The sequence below is a fragment of the Sorex araneus genome, chromosome 4, assembly GCF_027595985.1.
Source record: "Sorex araneus isolate mSorAra2 chromosome 4, mSorAra2.pri, whole genome shotgun sequence".
NCBI lineage: Eukaryota > Metazoa > Chordata > Mammalia > Eulipotyphla > Soricidae > Sorex > Sorex araneus.
The window spans coordinates 134,484,541-134,504,525 of NC_073305.1; the positions used below are offsets into that span (position 1 = coordinate 134,484,541).

Here is a 19,985-nt window from a genome sequence, read left to right on the forward strand (position 1 = left end):
GGATATGGCACTTAGTTTGCTCGTAGACCAAACTACGAGTTTGATACCCAGGTTTGATACCCAGAAACACATACTCCCCCCCAAGCACCACTAGGAGTGATCCTTACACACAGAGCCAGGAGTAAACCCTTTGTGCCATTGGGTGTGACCCCAAAACAAAACAAAATAAATAAAAATTATTATCCCAGAGCACATGCTTTAATAAAAAAAATTTTTTAAGTACATGCACCAGTTTTTTCCCCAGTCTTCTGATGCTGTTCTTATGTTTTTCTTTGTTTTTGTCTTTTACCTCAAGAATGGGGATTATGGTTTTCTTGGAAAAGTAAATTATGGGAGAAGACTAGCAATTTGTTTTACTGGGTTTTGCCAGTTCCTCTGCTTTAACTATTAATATTCTACACATGAGTGAAACGGTTCACCACTTGTCTTTCACTCCCTGACTTATTTCACTTAACATACTTAATCTAAGATCCATCCAGTTTGCCCCAAATCAAAGTTTCATTTTTTTTTAATGGCGTAGTGGTATTCCATTGAGTGTTAACACTACAATTTCTTTATCTTGTCACCTGTCAATGGGCACTTAGGCTTATTCCATGTTTGGCTGTTGTGAATAATGCTGCTATAAGTAGGAGAGAGAAAATATCTTTCTGAATTAGTGTTTTCATGTCCTTTGAATAAGTACGTGGGAGTGATTTCACTAGATTATATGGCATTTTCGTTAATTTAATTTTTTTACCCCTTCTCTTCTCTTTGTGGTTGCTGTGTGACCAAGAGTCACACACACACATGCATGGCTGGAATGTTTGCACTCTTGATTGTGGTGATTGCCGGGGTTGTGCACTTTAGCTGCTGTGCTCATACATGCCTGGCTGTGTGGCAGTAATCAAACACTATTGTGGTGCCAGTACCAGGGCGTCTTTGACAACAGAACTGCAGGGAACAGTACTTGGTACATGCTGGTAGCACTGGAGATAGAATACATGGCCTCATATGTTTGCAGGAGTACTGCCATCCCTGCCCTCAACCCCCCATCCCCCACTTTTTTTTTTCTTAAGGCTACCATATTGCTGTCCATAGAGACTGTATCAGTTTGTATTTCCATCAACAGTGCACCAGGGGTTCTATTCTAAGAACTCCTTTCCAACATTTGCGTGTTCCCAGCCTTTTTGACACAAGCCATTGTTACTGGTGTAAAGTGATATCAGTGACTGGAGTGATAGTACAACAGGTAGGGCGTTTGCCTTGCATGCGGCCAACCTGAGTTTGATTCCCGACATCTGTATGGCCCCCAAACCTACCCAGGAGCAATTCCTGAGTGCAGAGCCAGGAGTAACCCCTGATCGCCATCTGGTGTGGCCCCCAAACCAAAACAACAGCAATAACACAATAACAACAAATAACTAAAATAGTATTTTATTCCACACATGACTTTATTTTCTCTAATAAGAAGAGATGTCGAAACTTTTTTTTCATGTGTCTGTGTGGGTCTTTTGTATAATACTGGAAGTTAAATGGTGAAATTGAACTCACAAATAACACAGTCATTTTTCAAAAACCTATATTAACCCTTTGAGGACACAAAAGGGTAAAAATAATGACAAGACATCATGAGTAATGATGCCGTGGATTTTAATATACATATTTAATGAATAACAGATTATTATAAACTCATAATTACCAAAATAAGGTTGGTAATATATTTTGTATATTAATATGGTTTGGTTATATAATTACCAAAATAAAATAAAATCTTATTTTTAGAGTAATGTGAAGTTTTGGTCTACTTTTTTGTGTGTGGGGGGTGATGTCACACCTGGAAATGCTCAGGAGTTAATCTGCACTCAGGAATTACTCCTGGTGGTGCTCAGGGGACCATATGGGATGCCAGGAATCAAACCCGGGTTGGCCATGTACAAGGCAAATGCCCTATCCGCTGTACTATTACTACTATATACTCTGGTCTCAGTCTACATTTTTTTTTATTTTTTTATTTTTTTTATAATTTATTTATTTTTAATTAGAGAATCACCGTGAGGGTACAGTTACAGATTTATACACTTTTGTGCTTATACTTCCCTCATACAAAGTTCGGGAACCCATCCCTTCACCAGTGCCCATTCTCCACCACCCGTAAACCCAGTGTCCCTCCCACCCTCCCCAATCCCATCTCCCCCCCCACCCCACCCTGCCACTGTGGCAGGGCATTCCCTCTGTTCTCTCTCTCTAATTAGCTGTTGTGGTTTGCAATAAAGGTGTTGAGTGGCCGCTGTGCTCAGTCTCTAGCCCTCATTCAGCCCGCAACTCCCTTCCCCCACATGGCCTTCGACTACAATGTAGTTGGTGATCGCTTCTCTGAGTTGCCCTTTCCCCGGAACGTGAGGCCAGCCTCGAAGCCATGGGGTCAACCTCCTGGTACTTATTTCTACAGTTCTTGGGTATTAGTCTCCCACTCTGATATTCTATATACCATAGATGAGTGCAGTCTTTCTATGTCTGTCTCTCTCTGACTCATTTCACTCAGCATGAAACTTTTCATGCCCATCCACTTAACTACAAAATTCTTGACTTCCTTTTTTCTAACAGCTGCATAGTATTCCATTGTATAGATGTACCAAAGTTTCCTCAATCAGTCATCCGTTTTGGGGCATTCGGGTTTTTTCCAGATTCTGGCTATTGTAAACAGTGCTGTGATGAACATACATGTGCAGATGTTGTTTCGATTGTACTTTTTTGCCTCTCTGGGATATATTCCCAGCAGTGGTATTGCTGGGTCAAATGGGAATTCAATATCTAATTTTTTGAGAATCGTCCAAATTGTTTTCCAGAAGGGCTGAACCAGTCGGCATTCCCACCAGCAGTGAAGAAGGGTCCCTTTCTCCCCACATCCTCTCCAACAGCGGTTGCTTTTGTTCTTTTGGATGTGTGCTAGTCTCTGGTGTGAGGTGGTATCTCATGGTTGTTTTGATCTGCATCTCTCTGACGATTAGTGATGCAGAGCACTTTTTCATGTGCCTTTTGGCCATTCGTATTTCTTCCTTGGTAAAGTTTCTGTTCATTTCTTCGCCCCATTTTTTGATGGGGTTGGATGTTTTCTTCTTGTAGAGTTCAACCAGTGCTTTATATACCATTGATATCAACCCCTTATCTGATGGGTATTGTGTAAATATCCTTTCCCATTCTGTGGATAGTCTTTGTATTCTGGTCACTGTATCTCTTGCGGTGCAGAAGCTTTTTAGTTTAATGTAGTCCCATTTGTTGATCTCTGTTTTTACTAGATTGCTTAGTTCCGTGTCACGTTTGAAGATACCTTTATCTTCAATATCGTGGAGGGTTTTGCCGACCTTGTCTTCAATGTACCTTATGGTTTGTGGTCTAATGTTGAGGTCTTTAATTCATTTTGATCTGACTTTTGTGCATGGTGTCAGGTCAAGGTCTAAACCCATTTTTTTGCATATGGTTGTCCAGTTGTGCCAGCACCATTTGTTAAAGAGGCTTTCCTTGTTCCACTTCACATCTCTTGCTCCCTTATCAAAGATTAGATGATCATACATTTGGGGTTGTGTGTAGGGATATTCCACCCTGTTCCATTGGTCTACAGTCTACATTTTTTAATCTCTAAAATCTAAGCTGTAATCCTAAAACTGGGGACCTCCTTTTAAAAATCCTCCTTTATTTATTTATTTTTTTGTTTCTTTGGGCCATACCACATGATACTCAGTGGTCACTCCTCATTCTGCATTTAGGAATCACTCCTAGTGGTGCTAAGAGGACCATATGGAATGCTGGGGATTGAACTCGGGTTTACTGTGTGCAAGGCATATGCTCTACCCACTATACTATCACTCTACTCCTTCTCTTATTTTGCTTTAATTTTTTCCCCTTTATTTAAACAGTGTGGTTTACAAAGTTGTTTACGATGCATTTGGTATGTACTGTAGCACTGTTCTGCAGCACCGTTCTCCCATTGTTCATCGATTTGTTTGAGTGGGCACCAGTAACGTCTACATTGTGAGACTTGTTACTGTTTTTGGCATATCGAATATGCCATGGGTAGCTTGCCAGGCTCTGCTGTGTGGGCGGGATACTCTCGGCAGTTCAATATCCCAACACTAATCATTAGAAAATAGAATAAAAATCTAAGGTCACCACTCTGACCTTCCCTCCATCATTGTTCCCATTTTCCCATCCATCTCCCAGGTTTGCCCCCTTAGAAGGCATAGAATAATTTGTTTTATATTTCATGTTATAACTAAATGGCTAATGGAATTACCTAAAAATACTTTCACTGTGGATGGAGCGATAGCACAGCGGTAGGACATTCGCCTTTCACGCGGCTGACCCGTGTTCGATTCCTCCGCCCCTCTCGGAGAGCCTGGCAAGCTACCGAGAGTATTGAGCCCGCACAGCAGAGCCTGGCAAGCTACCCGTGGCATATTCGATATGCCAAAAACAGTAACAATAAGTCTCACAATGAGAGATGTTACTGGTGCCTGCTCGAACAAATTGATGAGCAACGGGATGACAGTGACTTTCACTGTATCATTGTCATCCCGTTGCTTGTCGATTTGCTCGAGCGGGCACCAGTAATGTCTCCATTGTGAGACTTGGTGTTACTGTTTTTGGCATATCGAATATGCCACGGGGAGCTTGCCAGGCTCTGCCGTGCGGGCGAGATATTCTTGGTAGCTTGCCGGACTCTCAGAGAGGGGTGGAGGAATCGAACCTGGATTGGCCGCTCACCATGGGTACATTAAGTCCTTGTCTGAAGGCTAAGCTGTTGTTACTAGTTGAGCATTCTGTGTTAATGTTTTTTGTTTATTGAGTTTAGTTGGCTTTTATGTTACTTTCATATCTAATTTGGAGTGCTCCTACTGGGATGTCAGTATTGTAGAATTTGGAGATGTCTCACTACATGCTCCAGAAACTCCAGAGTATTTATTTAACTGGACCAGGAGTTTACATGGTGGCAGTTGTAGGGTGTGGGTGTAGTTATAGCTGCCTGGACTTCTGGAAGTACAGGTGGGAGGCAGTAGAGGGAGACTGCCTGCTATCACTCAAACAATACCCCAGAGTTCTCAGCTTGAAGACCAGTGTACCTGAAATTTTTGGCATTTTGGCATCCCCAGAGCTTAATTGAGAGATAGTGGAGTTGGGCTGTTATCATGATAGTAGCTGTGGGGTGTGAGTGCCACTGACAAGGTCCTGGCAATGTGGGGTCTCGGCCTACCCCCTCCTGAGGGTACCACAGAGTTTTCAGCTGGGAGACTGTTGTACCCATGATTTTTGTGGCCAATTGATCTTTTCCAAGATTTAATTGTGAGATTATAAAGCTGGGCTGATGGCTGAACCTCATGGTGGTTGTGGCATGTGGGTGTGGCTCCCAGGGTTTCCAGAACTGAGTAAAAATGATGACCTCTTATCCTAATCAAGAAGCTTGAATCAGAAGAGAACTTCCAGAGACTTAAGCCCCAAGCATCTTAAGAGCATCCACATACTTCTTGCCTACTAACATGCTGAATGTATCTATTCTCTTATCATTTGCATATTAAATCCCATCCCTCTCTCCTACTTAATGATATTGATTTATCAGTTCTCTTCTCTCCTTGTTACATATTTGTTTCTTCATCCCAGAGGAGGAGGAAATTTTGGTTTTTGTGTTCAAATCTTTCTTTCTTTTATTTTTCTCTCACATTATAGGTTTTAGATCATTTCTCCAGTTCATGCTAAATTCTAATAATCCATTGTTTTCTTAGTATTCTTTTCATACATTCATTCATATGTTTTTACAACTCCTGTCCTGTTAAATGAAACATTTTACAAGAATAAATTTTCATCGAGTTTTGAGAACCTCTGATCTGCTGATGCAGGTCTCTCTTCCCAATTACTTTTATTTGGTTGAGGAAATGGAAACCTAAACCAGTTAGCTTGTGCCATTCTAAAGTCTACATGATTTTCTTGTATGATCAATTTGGTATGATCTGCCAAATTAGTATAGTTTAGGGCTTTTAGTTAATAGTTGCATGTATGTTCTCAGCTTCATATCTTTGTCATGCAGAAAGCCAACCTTAGGATGAAACTTACTAGGCAGGGAACAGACTTCCTGATTTCTTACCTAAGTTGAATAATGAATAATAAATTTCCCTTGGTCATACTTAAATTCCTCTGAGTCTTCCTTCAACGTTGACCTTGACCTACCATGTCTTACTTTGTTCATGCCAAGTCCAGTGTTATCAAGAATCCTTCGGGGCTGGAGTGATAGCACAGAGCTTAGGGCGTTTGCCTTGCACGTGGCCAACCCGGGTTCTATTCCCAACATCCTATATGTCCCCCGATCACTGCCAGGAGTAATTCCTGAGTGCATGAGCCAGGAGTAACTCCTCTGCAACGCTGGGTATGACCCCAAAAGCAAAAACAAAACAAAACAAAACAAAACAAAACCCTTCTCAGGAGGTTCCCGTTTTGTCATACAAGCTCCTTGGTGGGACTAGAGACTTTAGCTCATGCTTTGCATGCAGAAGGTCAAGATTCAGACCCAAGTTCCTCATGATCTCTTGAGCATTGCTGTAAGCAACCCCCAAGCACAGAGCCAGGAGTAATCCCTGAGCGCTGCCAGATATGCCTCAGAAAATAGAAGACAAAAATTAAAAAAGGAAAAAAGGAATGCTCCTTGGGGAAATGACTGTACATTAATTCTTAACATAGTGACTTGCAAATAAATTTTTCACGTGAATTTGCCAACAACTTATCCAATTGATCAGTATGTCCTAAGTACTTATTATATACTCATGCTGTTCCAGGTACTGAGGAAATATTGATGAAAAACAATATTGATGGAAATATTGATGAAAAACATGATTCTTTGTCGCGGAAGGGGACAGTTGGTGCCACACCAAGTGGTGCTCAGACTTACATCTGACTCTGTGCTTAAAGATCACTCCTGGCAGTGGTCAGATGCCATCTGAGGTTCCGGAGATCAAACTCGGATTTGCCACAAGCCAAGCAAGTGCCTTATCCATTGTATCATCTCTCTCCATGATTCTTGTTTCATAGTACTTACATGCTTAAAACACAAATATTTGCACTACCTCAGCTGTTATAGGAAAACTTGCCACTTGTTCTGTACAGAATGAACCAGTCTCTTAAAATCTCATCCTCTTTCTATGGGGGTAGATTACCAATTAGTTCACAGATTTGTTCTTTGCAACTTAGTTGCTTCTTAAGATAATTGTCGCGGCTGGAGCAGTAGCACAGCAGGTAGGGCATTTGCCTTGCATGCAGCCGACCCAGGTTTGATTCCCAGCATCCCATATGGTCCCCTGAGCACTGCCAGGGGTAATTCCTGAGTGTAGAGCCAGGAGTAAGCCCTGTGCATTGCCAGGTGTGGCCCAAAAAAGTGGAAAAAAAAAGATAACTGTCAAGAGTAGGCTTTACTTGGTTAACATATAAGGAGAGAGCCATAGGGGGGTATTTTTTCCAAGTAGTAGACAGAGTTTCTAACAAAAAAACTTCCCAACAAACCTTTTTGAATTGTGCATTTCCTTATAAATCTAAGAAAAAGCCCTGATTACTTTAATATATCCTCGGGTATTGTGGTAAATAGGTTGTATGTCAAATAGGTTGAATATGAATATGAGAGTCAAATGCTTGGATTTGAATCTTGGTTGTATGAATTTTAAACTCTTTGAAACCAGGCAAGTTATTTAGCTTCTCTGTTATTTAGGTTTTTTTTTAATCTATAAAAGGGGAATAATAATGTCTACCTTGTTGAATGATTGAAAGGATTAAGTGAGAAGTAGATATTGAAAGAATTTGGAATGATTCCTGGCACATGGTAAGTCCTTACATCAGTGATTTTTATAGTATGTGTTTTATTTATTTTTAATTTTGTTTTCATAAAGTTGTTCACAATAATTGATTACATTCAATATTTTAACACCAATCCCGCCACCATTATACCTTCCCTCCACCATTATTTCGAAGTTTCTCACCAACATTCAAGCCTGCCCCACAGGCAGATGCTAGATAATTTATTTTATATTGCTTGTTGTGAATAGTATGAGATGTCTATAAGGGTCTGTCTCACAGTGATCCAACAAAAAAGTAAAATAATAATAATAATATGAGATGTTACATGGCCATTATTGTGGCCCTGTGCTCCTGGAATTCTAAAATTTTAAATAATTGTCCTGAGCCATCACTGCAGTGAGTTGCATAGTTCCAAAATTCATTTGTGAGTCTTTATGGTGTTATGTTGACTATTAGATGGGCCAATTTATATATACCTCAAATTATTTTATCAGAATTTATGCCTGTCTTATTATGGAATCTCCTATGACTGAAATTTGATGTGTATTATGTGGAAGAGAGTGATTATTGCAGACTAGGCTATGGTGTCCTTTATTGCATCTCTGCCGGAAGGGAACTTAGCATCATGAGATTCTAACCCTGTTTTGTAGGGCCTGTGAATATATTGTGAGGTGTGATGAGCTGAGCAGTAATACCCTGCTCTCTTGGTATTGGAGGAGAAATGACAAGAATACTGTTTTAGATTACTCAGTAAAGGCCATGATAACACTGGTCCAGACATTTTAAATCAACAATTTCTTTTATAATGGAAGTTTGCTATAATAATTCATTGTAGTGTGGAGTTTATTTTTAGGTTTATTTATCTCATACTTTTTTTTTTTTAATTGAATCACCATGTGGAAAGTTACAAAGTTTTCAGGTTTAAGTCTCAGTTATACAATGCTCGAACACCCATCCCTTCACCAGTGCACATATTCCACCACCAAGAATCACAGTATAGCTCCACCCCACCCCCCACATCCCCAGCCCTCCACCCTGCCTGTGTAACTGATAAATTTCACTTTACTTTCACTTTACTTTGATTACATTCAATATTTCAACATAAAACTCACTATTATTGTTTGGAGTTTCTCCCCCCTAAAGTTGGACCTGCTGAAAAGGAAGCATTTGATAATTTGTTTTCCATTGCTGAGAATGAAGGGATATGAGGTCGAGTGGCCGCACTAGCAGCCGCACGATTTTGGATTTCTGTATTTTAGTATTTTAGTAACTAAGTCCAGAGAAATATCTGCCAGAAATTGCATCATTGCAAACTTGTACTTCTCAGCTATTTTATATTCTACATATGAGTGCAATCTTTCTATGTCTGTTTCTTTCTTTCTGACTCATTTCACTCAACATGATACTTTCCATGTTGATCCACTCATATGCAAATTTCATGACTTTCATGTTTTCTGACAGCTACATAGTATTCCATTGTGTAGATGTACCAGAGTTTCTTTAACCAGTCTTCTGTTTTTGGGCACTCTGGTTTTTTCCAGATTGTGGCTATTGTAAACAGTGCTGCAATGAACATAGAAATGCAGATGTCATCTCTACTATGCCTTTTTTGCCTCTCCGGGATATATTCCCAGGAATGGTATTGCTGGGTCAAATGGAAGCTCAATTTCTAATTTTTTGAGAATCGTCCATATTGTTTTCCAAAAGGGCTGAACCATTCGGCATTCCCACCAGCAGTGAAGGAGAGTCCCTTTCTCCCCACATCCACGCCAATACCGGTTGCTTTTGTTTTTTGGGATGTGGGCCAGTCTCTGTGGTGTGAGATGATATCCCATTGTTGTTTTGATCTGCATCTCCCTGATGATTAGTGATGTTGAACATTTTCTCATGTGCCTCTCAGCCTTTCGGATTTCTTCTTTGGGAAAGTTTCTGCTCATTTCATCACCCCATTTTTTGATCGGGTTGGCAGTTTTCTTCTTGTGGAGTTCAACCAGTGCATTGTATATCCTTGATATCAACCCTTTATCGGATGGGTACTGCGTAAATATCCTTTCCCATTCTGTAGATTGTCTTTGTATTTTGTCTTTGTACTTTGGTCAATGTTTCTCTTGAGGTGCAGAAGCTTCTTAGTCCCATTTATTTATCTCTGTTTTCACTTGGTTGGCCAGTGGCGTTATCTCATGCTCTTGAACTCATTACTTAAATGTAATTTTAATGAAATTACATAGCATGGACCTCTGGAAAAGTAATCAGCATATTTATTCTATATGGAGGTCATCTAGGACAAGAAGGGAGACGTGATAGAGCAAAAATTAATTAAGTAAATTGTATAAGATTAAGAAAAATGATCTTGTGGCTATTGTTTAATAAAACACATTTAGGTGCCAGGAGAAATAGTACAGTAGTTAGGGTACAGTAGGGTTGATTCCTAGTACCATATGGTTCACCAGTGTTGCCGGGTGTGGCCTTGGAGGCCTCTGAGAACTGCTGGTGTTGCCTGGGAGGTTCCCATGCCACCATGGAAGCCCATGTAATCCCTAGCACTGCAGGATCTGCTGCACATGGCATCTGTGGAGGTATTCAGCCACCAGCACAGTTGGCTGAGACTCACAAGTGGTTCCATCAGGTGTCCTGGACCACTTTGTGGGAGACCTTTCCACCCCCACAACTCCCATATCCCATTTAATTATACTTGATGTGGTGGGAAGATCATGGACTAGAGGATGGGACTGAGGACAAATAATGACTCACCTATCTACAGACCATGTGTACCTCTCAGAGCACTATGATTGTGAGTCTACTATGTTCTCCTTCAGAACTAGATTTGTGCCTTACCTTATAAGCAAGTGTATGTAGGTGTGTGTGCTTTATAGCTGCAGTGTAGCTTTTTGATTTTATTTTATAAAATATTTCCATTAGGAATTATACAGAGAATAATCAGCATGACCTCGTACAAGGACGACTAATGCAAGAATAAATTTGTTTTTGGGTTATGGACAACACCAGGTGATGCTCAGGGGTAACTCTCAAGGGCTACTCTGTGCTCAAAGACCACTATGATGGTGCTCAGGAGACCACATGGGATGCATGGGATTTAACCCAGGTCAGCTTCATGCAAGGCAGGCGCCTTCCCCACTCTACTATATTACTTCAGACCCTGACTGCTGAATTTATAGTGTTCCATATTAAATGGGGAAAAAAGTCACAATTGTCTTTTAAAAAATATTTTAAGTTTTTTATTAGTGATTTTGTTACTTAAAGTAGGGTTTGTCATAACAAAATGTCCACAGAATTGGTGGCTTAGGCCACAATTAAATTTTCTCACAGTTCTGGAGGCCAGAAGTCCAACATAAAGACGTTGGCAAGATTGCTATCTTCCAAGAGCTCTCTTCTTGACTTGCAGGTGCTGTCTTCTGCCTCTCTCTCCACTTGATCCTTCCTCTGTATTAGTGTGTTGGGTCATAATTTCCTCCTTTTATATAGACTCTAGTTATATTGGATTAGGGCTCTCCCTAGAGACACCATTACAATAAAATCACCTCTGTAAAAAGAGTCTGTCTAACATTCTGAGGTACTAGGGGTGAAGGGTTTCAATGCATGAATGCTGGGGACATGCAACAGCTCCTAGCAATGATTTTTTAAATAGCTGACCTTACCCTAAATTATTCAATGTAAAATAAAAATTAAAAATTATCTGCCCTGCATATGATTATTATAAGAATTACATGAAATGAATTTAGTTACCAGGCACAGTTGAAACATATTATAGGTTACTTTGCAATTATTGAGTATCTTCCTTTCCTACTTTTTGGAAGGGGAATGAAATTCTGAAACTGTTCAATACACAGAAGGGATACAGGCTTTACCTACTGCACGAATAGGGGTGTGGGTATTTTGAGTGTTTAAGACAACTGGAGTAGCCAGGAAAGTCGGAATGTGGCAAGGGTGGGTGGGGTGGTTATTGGTTTTGGAGTCTGAGCTGATCAAGAAAGCAGAGGTACAGAGATGGCTTGGAGTAGTCTTAGAATGGGAGACTACTCCTAAATGCAAACAGTCTGAATGACAAAAGCAAGAGAATGTCAGAATAGTGCTAAGAATTTCATTTTATTTATTTGGTTTTGTGGTCACACCTGGTAGTGTTCAGGGCTTACTCCTGGTTTTGTATTCAGGGATCACTCCTGGCAGGACTTGGGAGACCATGTGGGATGCCAGGGAGTCAACCCTGGTTGGCTGCATGCAAGGTAAATCCCCTACCTGCTGTACTATTGCTCCAGCCTCTGTACTTTGAATTTTAGACTGAAAAGAATCATGATTCTGTTCATTTATTTTATGGAGGAGAAAATTTCAGAGAAGTTAAATAATTGGCTAGATTTCATAGCTAGGCAATTGGGAAAGTACTTAACTACTTAAACAAATTATATCCATGATTGGGAGAATAAAATGGCATTTTGAAGTAAATCTGAATTCTATTCATCTATCACAGCAAAAGCTATATACCTCTATTTCCAATAACTAAAGAAGTGGCTGGCATATATTAACAATATTCATTAGTTTGATCCAAAAGAAATATTAAATTTGAATGGGCCTTATTAAACTATAAGCGTACATTTTGTGATATAAAACAATGTAGCATATTTATAAAGGACATTGAATATCTTAGCCTCATGCTGAAAATAAAAACACATTTTTGGACTGGAGCGATAGCACAGCAGGTAGGGCGTTTGCCTTGCACACGGCTGACCCAGGTTCGATTCCTCCATCCCTCTTGGAGAGCCCGGCAAGCTTCCAAGAGTATCCCACCCCCACGGCAGAGCCTGGCAAGCTACCTGTGGCGTATTCAATATGCCAAGAACAGTAATAAATCTCACAATGGAGATGTTACTGGTGCCCACTGGAGCAAATCGATGAACAACGGGATGACAGTGCAGTGCTACAGTGCTAAGTAATTTTTCAGTACTTATGGCTACAAGATTAATATTCAAAATTCAACTGTGTTTCTGTAGCCAAGCAACAAAGATACACTTAGCAATGTTCATATACAACTGGAGTGGGAGAATAGTAAACTAGTGTGGAAAACTGGCAAAATTTACTTGAGTGCAACCTATGGTCAAACAGTTACTCTTCTAGGTGTATATCAAGCCAAGAACATGCACACAGAAATAAAACACATACAAGAATGTCTATGACTGCCATTATTCAGAAGATAACTTTCTAATAACTAACAACTGGAAGCAACTCAAATGTTTATCAACAGTGGAATGAGTAAATGAATTATGGCATATTATATGGTGGATATGATGCCGCATTCAACAAACTACAGCTATATCCTCCATGTAGATATATCTCATAAATACAAAGGAACTCAATCATATATTGTATGATTCCACTTACATAAAGCTCCCCAAACAGTCTAAAATCGCACTGGAATTAGGATGCTGATTATTTTGGGGGAAGAAGGTTGCTAGGGAAGCTTCATAGATGCAAGTGACAATCAGTTAGATGGGATGCTTATGATTTGTATATTTCCTATATATAAGTTATTCTTAAAGTATCAAAGCTTAAAATAAGTAGAAGCCTATGTACTGATTTTTGCTTGTTTGTTTTGGGGCCACACCCAGAAATACTCAGAGTTTACTCCTGGCTCTGCACACAGGGATCACTTCTGGAGCGTCTTGGGGAAATATATGGGGTGCTGAGGATTGAATAGTTTGGCCATGTGCGAGGCAAACGTCCTACCCACTGTATTATTATTATTATCCGACCCTGTATTATTATCCGACCCTGACTACTGAATTTCTATGTATCATTGTTTATGCTCAGAAACAGAAGCACATGATTATTTAAAATGAAATGGAGGCAGTTATCTTTAGACTGTATAGTGGTTTCAGCATGTATATTTGAATGTGTAGCTGCTTCAAAAGAAAGTATCCTGATTTATTTATTTACTTACCTATTTTTTTTGTTCAGTATCTTTCTTGTCCTCTTATCACTTAATCATATAATTTTATTTTTAATAGTTTTTCTATTTTTATGTCTATAGTTATTTTTCTCATAGAATTAGGTTTTCAAAAGATAGAATCTTAGAATCACATGTTTAAACTTGCCTACTTAGGGGCTGCAGGTAGGGTGCTTGCCTTACATGACCTGGGTTCTGCTTCTGGCACTCAGTATGGTCCCCTAAGCACTGCCAGGAATAATTCCTGACCACAGAGCCAGGAATAAGCCTTGATCTTCACCACGTGTGGCCCCAAAAACAAAAATGACATAAATAAACAAACGACTATTTGAACATCTGCACCTACATATAAAAAAATCTTGAAGAATATATAAGGATATGGGCTGGAGCGATAGCACAGCGGTAGGGTGTTTGCCTTGCACATGGCCGACTTGGGTTCGGTTCCTCTGCCCCTCTCGGAGAGCCTGGCAAGCTACCGAGAGTATCTCGCCCATATGACAGAGCCTGGCAAGCTCCCCGTGGTGTATTCAGTATGCCAAAAACAGTAACAAGTCTCACAATGGAGACATTATTACTGGTACCCACTCGAGCAAATCGATGAGCAATGGGATGACAGTGATACAGTGATATAAGGATATAACCCCTATACTACCTCTCTGGCTCCCTAATTTTTACTTTTATGCTTTTAATATTTGAATTTTTATAATGAGTATAAATTACCTTTTTTTAGTAAAAAAATACATATTTTAAAATAAGTATAAAGATCTTAATAGATAATTATGAAAATTTTTACATCCTGGAACTCAAGAAATTATAACCATTTTTCTTTTTCAGTTTACTTTTTAAAAATGTGTGAAATATAAGATCTGGATATGTAACTTAGTAGCAGTGCATATGCTTTGTGTGTATGGGACCCTAGGTTTGATTCCCAGCACCAAAAAAAACAAAAGCGTAAAACCAGTCACATTTAACTATTGTGAAGGAAAATGCCAATAACTTAAAAGTTTTAAAATTCCTGCTTAATACAATCAGTTTGTGGTCGAGTCTTTTCTCTTATTTTCAAATAAGCAATAGTACTTATATAATAGAGTATTTAAGGTAGGTAAATCTTTATTATTTCAGTTTTTTTCTTATGTGATATGTTATGATTTTAGAGAATTTTCTCAACAATAGTTCTTTTGTTCTAACTGGGAAGGGGAAAGCAAGCATAGAAACTATATATATTCTGTGAGATGGCTGTTTTTCTAATGCTGTTATTCAGACTTACTAAAAATATACACAATAGATATTAGGAAAAATGCAAACTACTAGAGGACATTTCCCTGGGCAATATATTTTTCTTTCCAAAGTCAAAGGCTTTTGACTAATAAATATGCTCCCAAGGGTGTGTGAATTCCCCACCCCCCTTCTCTCCTCAAATTTTCTAATTGCATTTTCAGATTGTGTAATTGTATTTCTCCTTTGTACACATAAATATACAAACTGTTCTAAAATAAATTTTGTTTGGTGGCTGATTAGTTTTATGCATTTGAATTACATGGTGATAAGAGGTCACAGGTCTTGTAAATATCCCTGGAAATTACTTTTGAGATCATGCCCTTTGGCTAGATTCTTTCTCATTCAGGAAATGGCTTAACTTTTACCCTCCTCTATCCTTCTGCAGAGTGTTTTCAAGATTGAAGCTCACATGAATAAAACAGACACACACAACAAAAGTCTGAGATTTATTTTTCTTTAAAACATATAAACCGGGTGTTAGTATTTTTCAGACAATTAGGCGGTAACATCTAAGGGCTTTGGTTATAGTTCTTTTGCTGCTGATTAGGTATTCCTCGGTGATGATTAGTGAATGTACAAATGCAATCATTTGGTAGGGCTTAATCACTCACACGAGGGAGAAGTTAGTTACCCAGAAGGAGAAATTGAAGCTTGTATAACTTCCATTAGCCTTATTTCTGTAATATCAAAGAAATGAAAAAGAAAAAATTTCTCACTAAATTAGGACTAGTGGGTCATAGAATGTAAGTTGTCATTTGAAAGAAATAGGGAACCGAGAGAAGCACAATTATATGGATTTTTTGCTATGCCGTGTAATATTTTGTCTGTGGTATAGGCAGCTTGTGAATAATTTGCCCTTCTCATGCCAGACTATATCGAGAGAGGGAGTTCTACTTAAGCAAATGTCCCTCCTTTCTTGACATTATCATACCTCAAGGGTAAGGGGGAGGTCGTATCTCATTTCTCAGAGTTAGGACATTCTCAGAGTTGAGGAGGAGAGAGAAGTGCCTATAACTTTCTTTGATCTGCGTCGAGGGAAGAGTGGAGAGTGGATTGTCTGTCTTTGGGCAATGCTGTATTGTTTTCTGATGAGATGGATTACAGGGTCTGAGAGTGAGGAGTGAGAGGCTTGAGGAGGAGGTTTCATCAATTTGGAATGATGATGAGGAATGGCCTCTCGAGAACCCAGCTGTCTGCTCAATCAAGCATTGAAAAGGGTGCATGGTGCTCAGGGCAAGGGGTTTTCTTCACAGGAGTATTCTAAAGCTTCTTTTGGAGGCCAGAGGAATAGTACAGGGAATAGGGCACTTCCCTTGCATGGCTACCCATTTAAACCCTTGCATCATATACGGTTCCCCTGCTACAGCCAGAGCCTTAAACTAGGAATAGCCCTTTTGAACACGACAGAGTGTGGTGCCCCTAAATAAAATGAAGCAGAAACAAAGCTTCTTTTTCACTTCCGTGAACCTCTTCGTTGCTAAGGTTGGGCAGAAGCAGGGAAGGCCTTCGTACTTACTCAGCTGTGTTCGTCTAAGTCCCTGTAGTGTAGATGACAAAATGCCTTCAGCCGTTGGATAACGCAGGATGCAATTTTAGGAAGAATATTGCTACTTCTCAATTATACCTGGATAATATGGGTCTGATGATCTATGGTTGCATAACATACTTTTTGTTTGGAGAGCACACCAGTGGTGCTCAGTGACTACTCCTGGCTTGGTGCTTGGGGTGGCTCCTGGCCTCCACGTACAAAATACGTAACACTTAGAGCTAGCTCCCCTGGCCTCTAGATTTAGAGACTTAAGGGAGCACTACTGTATGAGCTTTCCAAGGTTCTGTGAATCTGGGATTTGAGCAGGGCTGAGCTAGCAATTCTAGGTGCCTTTTTAACAGTGCCTTCACCTGGCCTTGGTATCCTTGTCATCTCGACTTCATCTCTATCTAGGCTACTTCAGTTTCTTGTCAGGGCATAGCAGATATCAAGCAGTGTGATGATCACCTGAGAGTTCATGGTGACACTTGTTCCATGTTAAGTGTTTCAGCCAACAAGTAAGAAGCTGCCTGGGATGTCCATATTCGATTTAATGACATAGCTTCATTTTCACCATCCTCATAAAATGCAGGAGACAGGCAGCATAGACCTCACTTCCTGATTATTAGAATGTCATTGTCACAACATGTTGGCACACATTACTGTAGTGTTCACTGGAAAAATACAATATGCCACAATTACCTTGATCAAAAAATGCAGTTTTCCACTAAAAATGTATTGAAGTTGTGAAAATATTCTTTTTCTTACAGATTTTTACAAAGCAGTTTTTATTTTGAATGAAAACAAAAGACCAACCAGTCAATGTTTAATTGTTCTGAAAACCTAGTTTATCAATTTTATATGATAATGGGTAAAAAAAACCTTATATCCCCTCCTCGATCAAATATACACATTTGTTAAATTTATATTCCCTCCTCCTCCAAGGCAACCAACTGAATCGACCAAATAAATCTAGCAAAATTTGGTTTGCTTTTTATACTGAGAGTTTCATAAATGCATGTGTGTATATTTTCATGCACATATACATCTTGGGGTGAGAGTGGAAAGGAAAGGAGAGATTTGGAAGAAGAGGACATTAGAATAGATGCCAGGATGATGTGTATTGAAGGATATGTCCACAGGCAGCTGGAATTCTGATGACACTGATGGCTTTAGAGGGAACTAGGGGACAAGGACAGTGGCAGCCACTGAGAAATGAAGGCCAGCAATTCATTGCCTAATTGCTTCCCTTTACTTTTATCATTTGGTTTCAAATGTGGACCTTATGTTCTATGGAGTGGTCCTCTTCCATTCTCTCTGTGGTGTCACTTAAGATTTATGTGTTATTCTTTCTGACAGCCTCCAGCTTTACTTCAGAGTAATTGAAATCAGGATTAAAAGAACACACTCACAAAAAAACTTGGGCCAGAGCAATAGTACAGTGGGTAGGGTGTTTACCTTGCACATGACCAACCTGGGTTTCTATTCCCAGCACCCCATATGATCCCTCGAGAGCCTGCCAGGAGTGATCCCTGATTGCAGAACAAGGAGTAACCTTGAGTAGTGCTGGGTGTGGCCCAAAAGGAAAGAAAAATAAAATATCTTAGAGCCAGAGAGACAGTCCACCCTGATTTGATCCTTGGCACCACATATGGTCTCCTAAGCCCCACCAGGAGTGGTCCCTGAGCACAGAGCCAGGAGTATGGCCTGAGCACCACCAGTTGTGACCCAGAAAAGAATGAAAAGAAGGAAGGAAGGGAAGGAGGGAGAGAGGGAGGAATAGAAAAGAAATAAAAGAAAATTTTATACTTTCTCTTTTTCTGTTCTTCTCCCTCTTCCTATTTCCTAAATAAAACTATTTGTAAACAATCTCTTGAGCTGGGCAGATGGCTTAAAGAGTTGGAGCCATTCCTTGCACCCTGGGAGCAACACCTGAGCTCTGTATCAAAAGTAGCTTCCTCCCCTCCCTACCCAAAACCCCACCTCTGTTATTGCTACTTGTGGAATTTGCTGCTAGCTTATCAAAAATATCAGAAGGATTGCTGCAAATCTTATTTTCTTAAAAATTGATATGTTTTAATATGAGTTTTCTTTTATATTTAACATTGCAATTTATTATTATTATGACATTATTATATGTTTATTGTAATATTTTGTTGTGAAGATTTTCAGAAAAATTTTAAAAGGTAACAAAGGTTTTAATTCTAAACCACCACTTATTTAAAAACAGGATATTTGATGTGTTTGGATTATAGAAATACTGTAACACGGTCCAGCTAGATTCTGGGATAGATTACCGGAAAAGGGAACTTCCTGCTGCAGGAAAACTCTACTACCTGTAAGTTTTTTCAATTTTAATTTTCTAAATTTAATGTCTGATAATTAAGGAACATTCCTCATCAGAAAAAGATGAGAAAATAAGCAGTATAATTATCAGAACGTGAAAGGCTAGTTCTGATACCCGTTATTTAAAAAATACAAAATGTTATTATGTTAAGGTCTTTAAATTGTACTTTTTGCCATCTACATTTGCATGAATTATAATGTGTGATTGGATGAAACCCTAATTAGTTTTTTTGGGGAGGAGTGATGACAGATGGTTAGTAAGTAATGAGTATCCTCTTATAAGAGATTCTAGTATTAGGAGAAGATCTTTATTTAGTTAAAGTAATTAATTATTTGTGGACATCTTCTGACAAATGTGCAATTTCTGTTCTCCCCAAATCGTTGTTTTATTTTGTTAACTCTGTTTGTATTTATAATTGTTGATTGACTCCCATACATAGCAATAGATATATATATGTATATAAATATATATACATGCAAGTAGAACTGGAGATATTTTGTCTTTTAAAAAAGCTAAGCCTCTCCTGAGTAGGAGCAATTTGTAATAATAGATGTATTCAGTACGTGCAGTTAATGCTAAAAAACAAATATCACTTGTTTAAAAATGTCATTTGTAAGAATCTGAAAAGGAAAAAGTGCTTTACAAATGCAAACGGTTATTTAGTGTATGCTGCCAGTGTTTGGCACATAGTGGGTTCTCAGTAAACAGATCTAAGGGCTAATTGTGATTTAACTCAAAGGCATGTTTCTACTAATTTAAATTTTGATGACAACGTGCATATGAGAGGTTCAGAAAAGTTCTCTTCTCTGCCACCTTGTAAACAGAAGTACTTTACTGTTTTTGAAGCAGAAATTAACTAGAAAAATCATATAATTAAGATTGCATACTTTACAGTGTACCAAGGGGACTATTTAAGTTTATTATTCAGATCCTGATGATTATTATAGGAGGTTCTTCATCTCTCTTAAGTACTTTGTCTTTAAAGTACTTTATAATTTTTAAAAATTCTTCCAGCACTTTCTTTTTTTCCTGCTTTAGCTTAGATTTTTTTACCCCCTCTTCATTTCTTG

General features: G+C 39.0%; 1 protein-coding gene across 2 annotated transcripts in view; it reads left to right on the forward strand.

Moving 5' to 3' along the window:
- AFG1L (AFG1 like ATPase) overlaps positions 1-19,985 on the forward strand; it is a 191,477-nt gene that overhangs the window by 105,343 nt on the left and 66,149 nt on the right. For both annotated transcript variants that reach the window (XR_008629796.1, XM_004605766.2), the window contains exon 8: positions 18,824-18,906. Coding sequence is in view for 1 of the 2 variants with exons in the window: in XM_004605766.2 (XP_004605823.1) it covers positions 18,824-18,906 (83 nt within the window). In the remaining variant the exon portion in view is untranslated. The remainder of the gene's footprint in view (positions 1-18,823; positions 18,907-19,985) is intronic.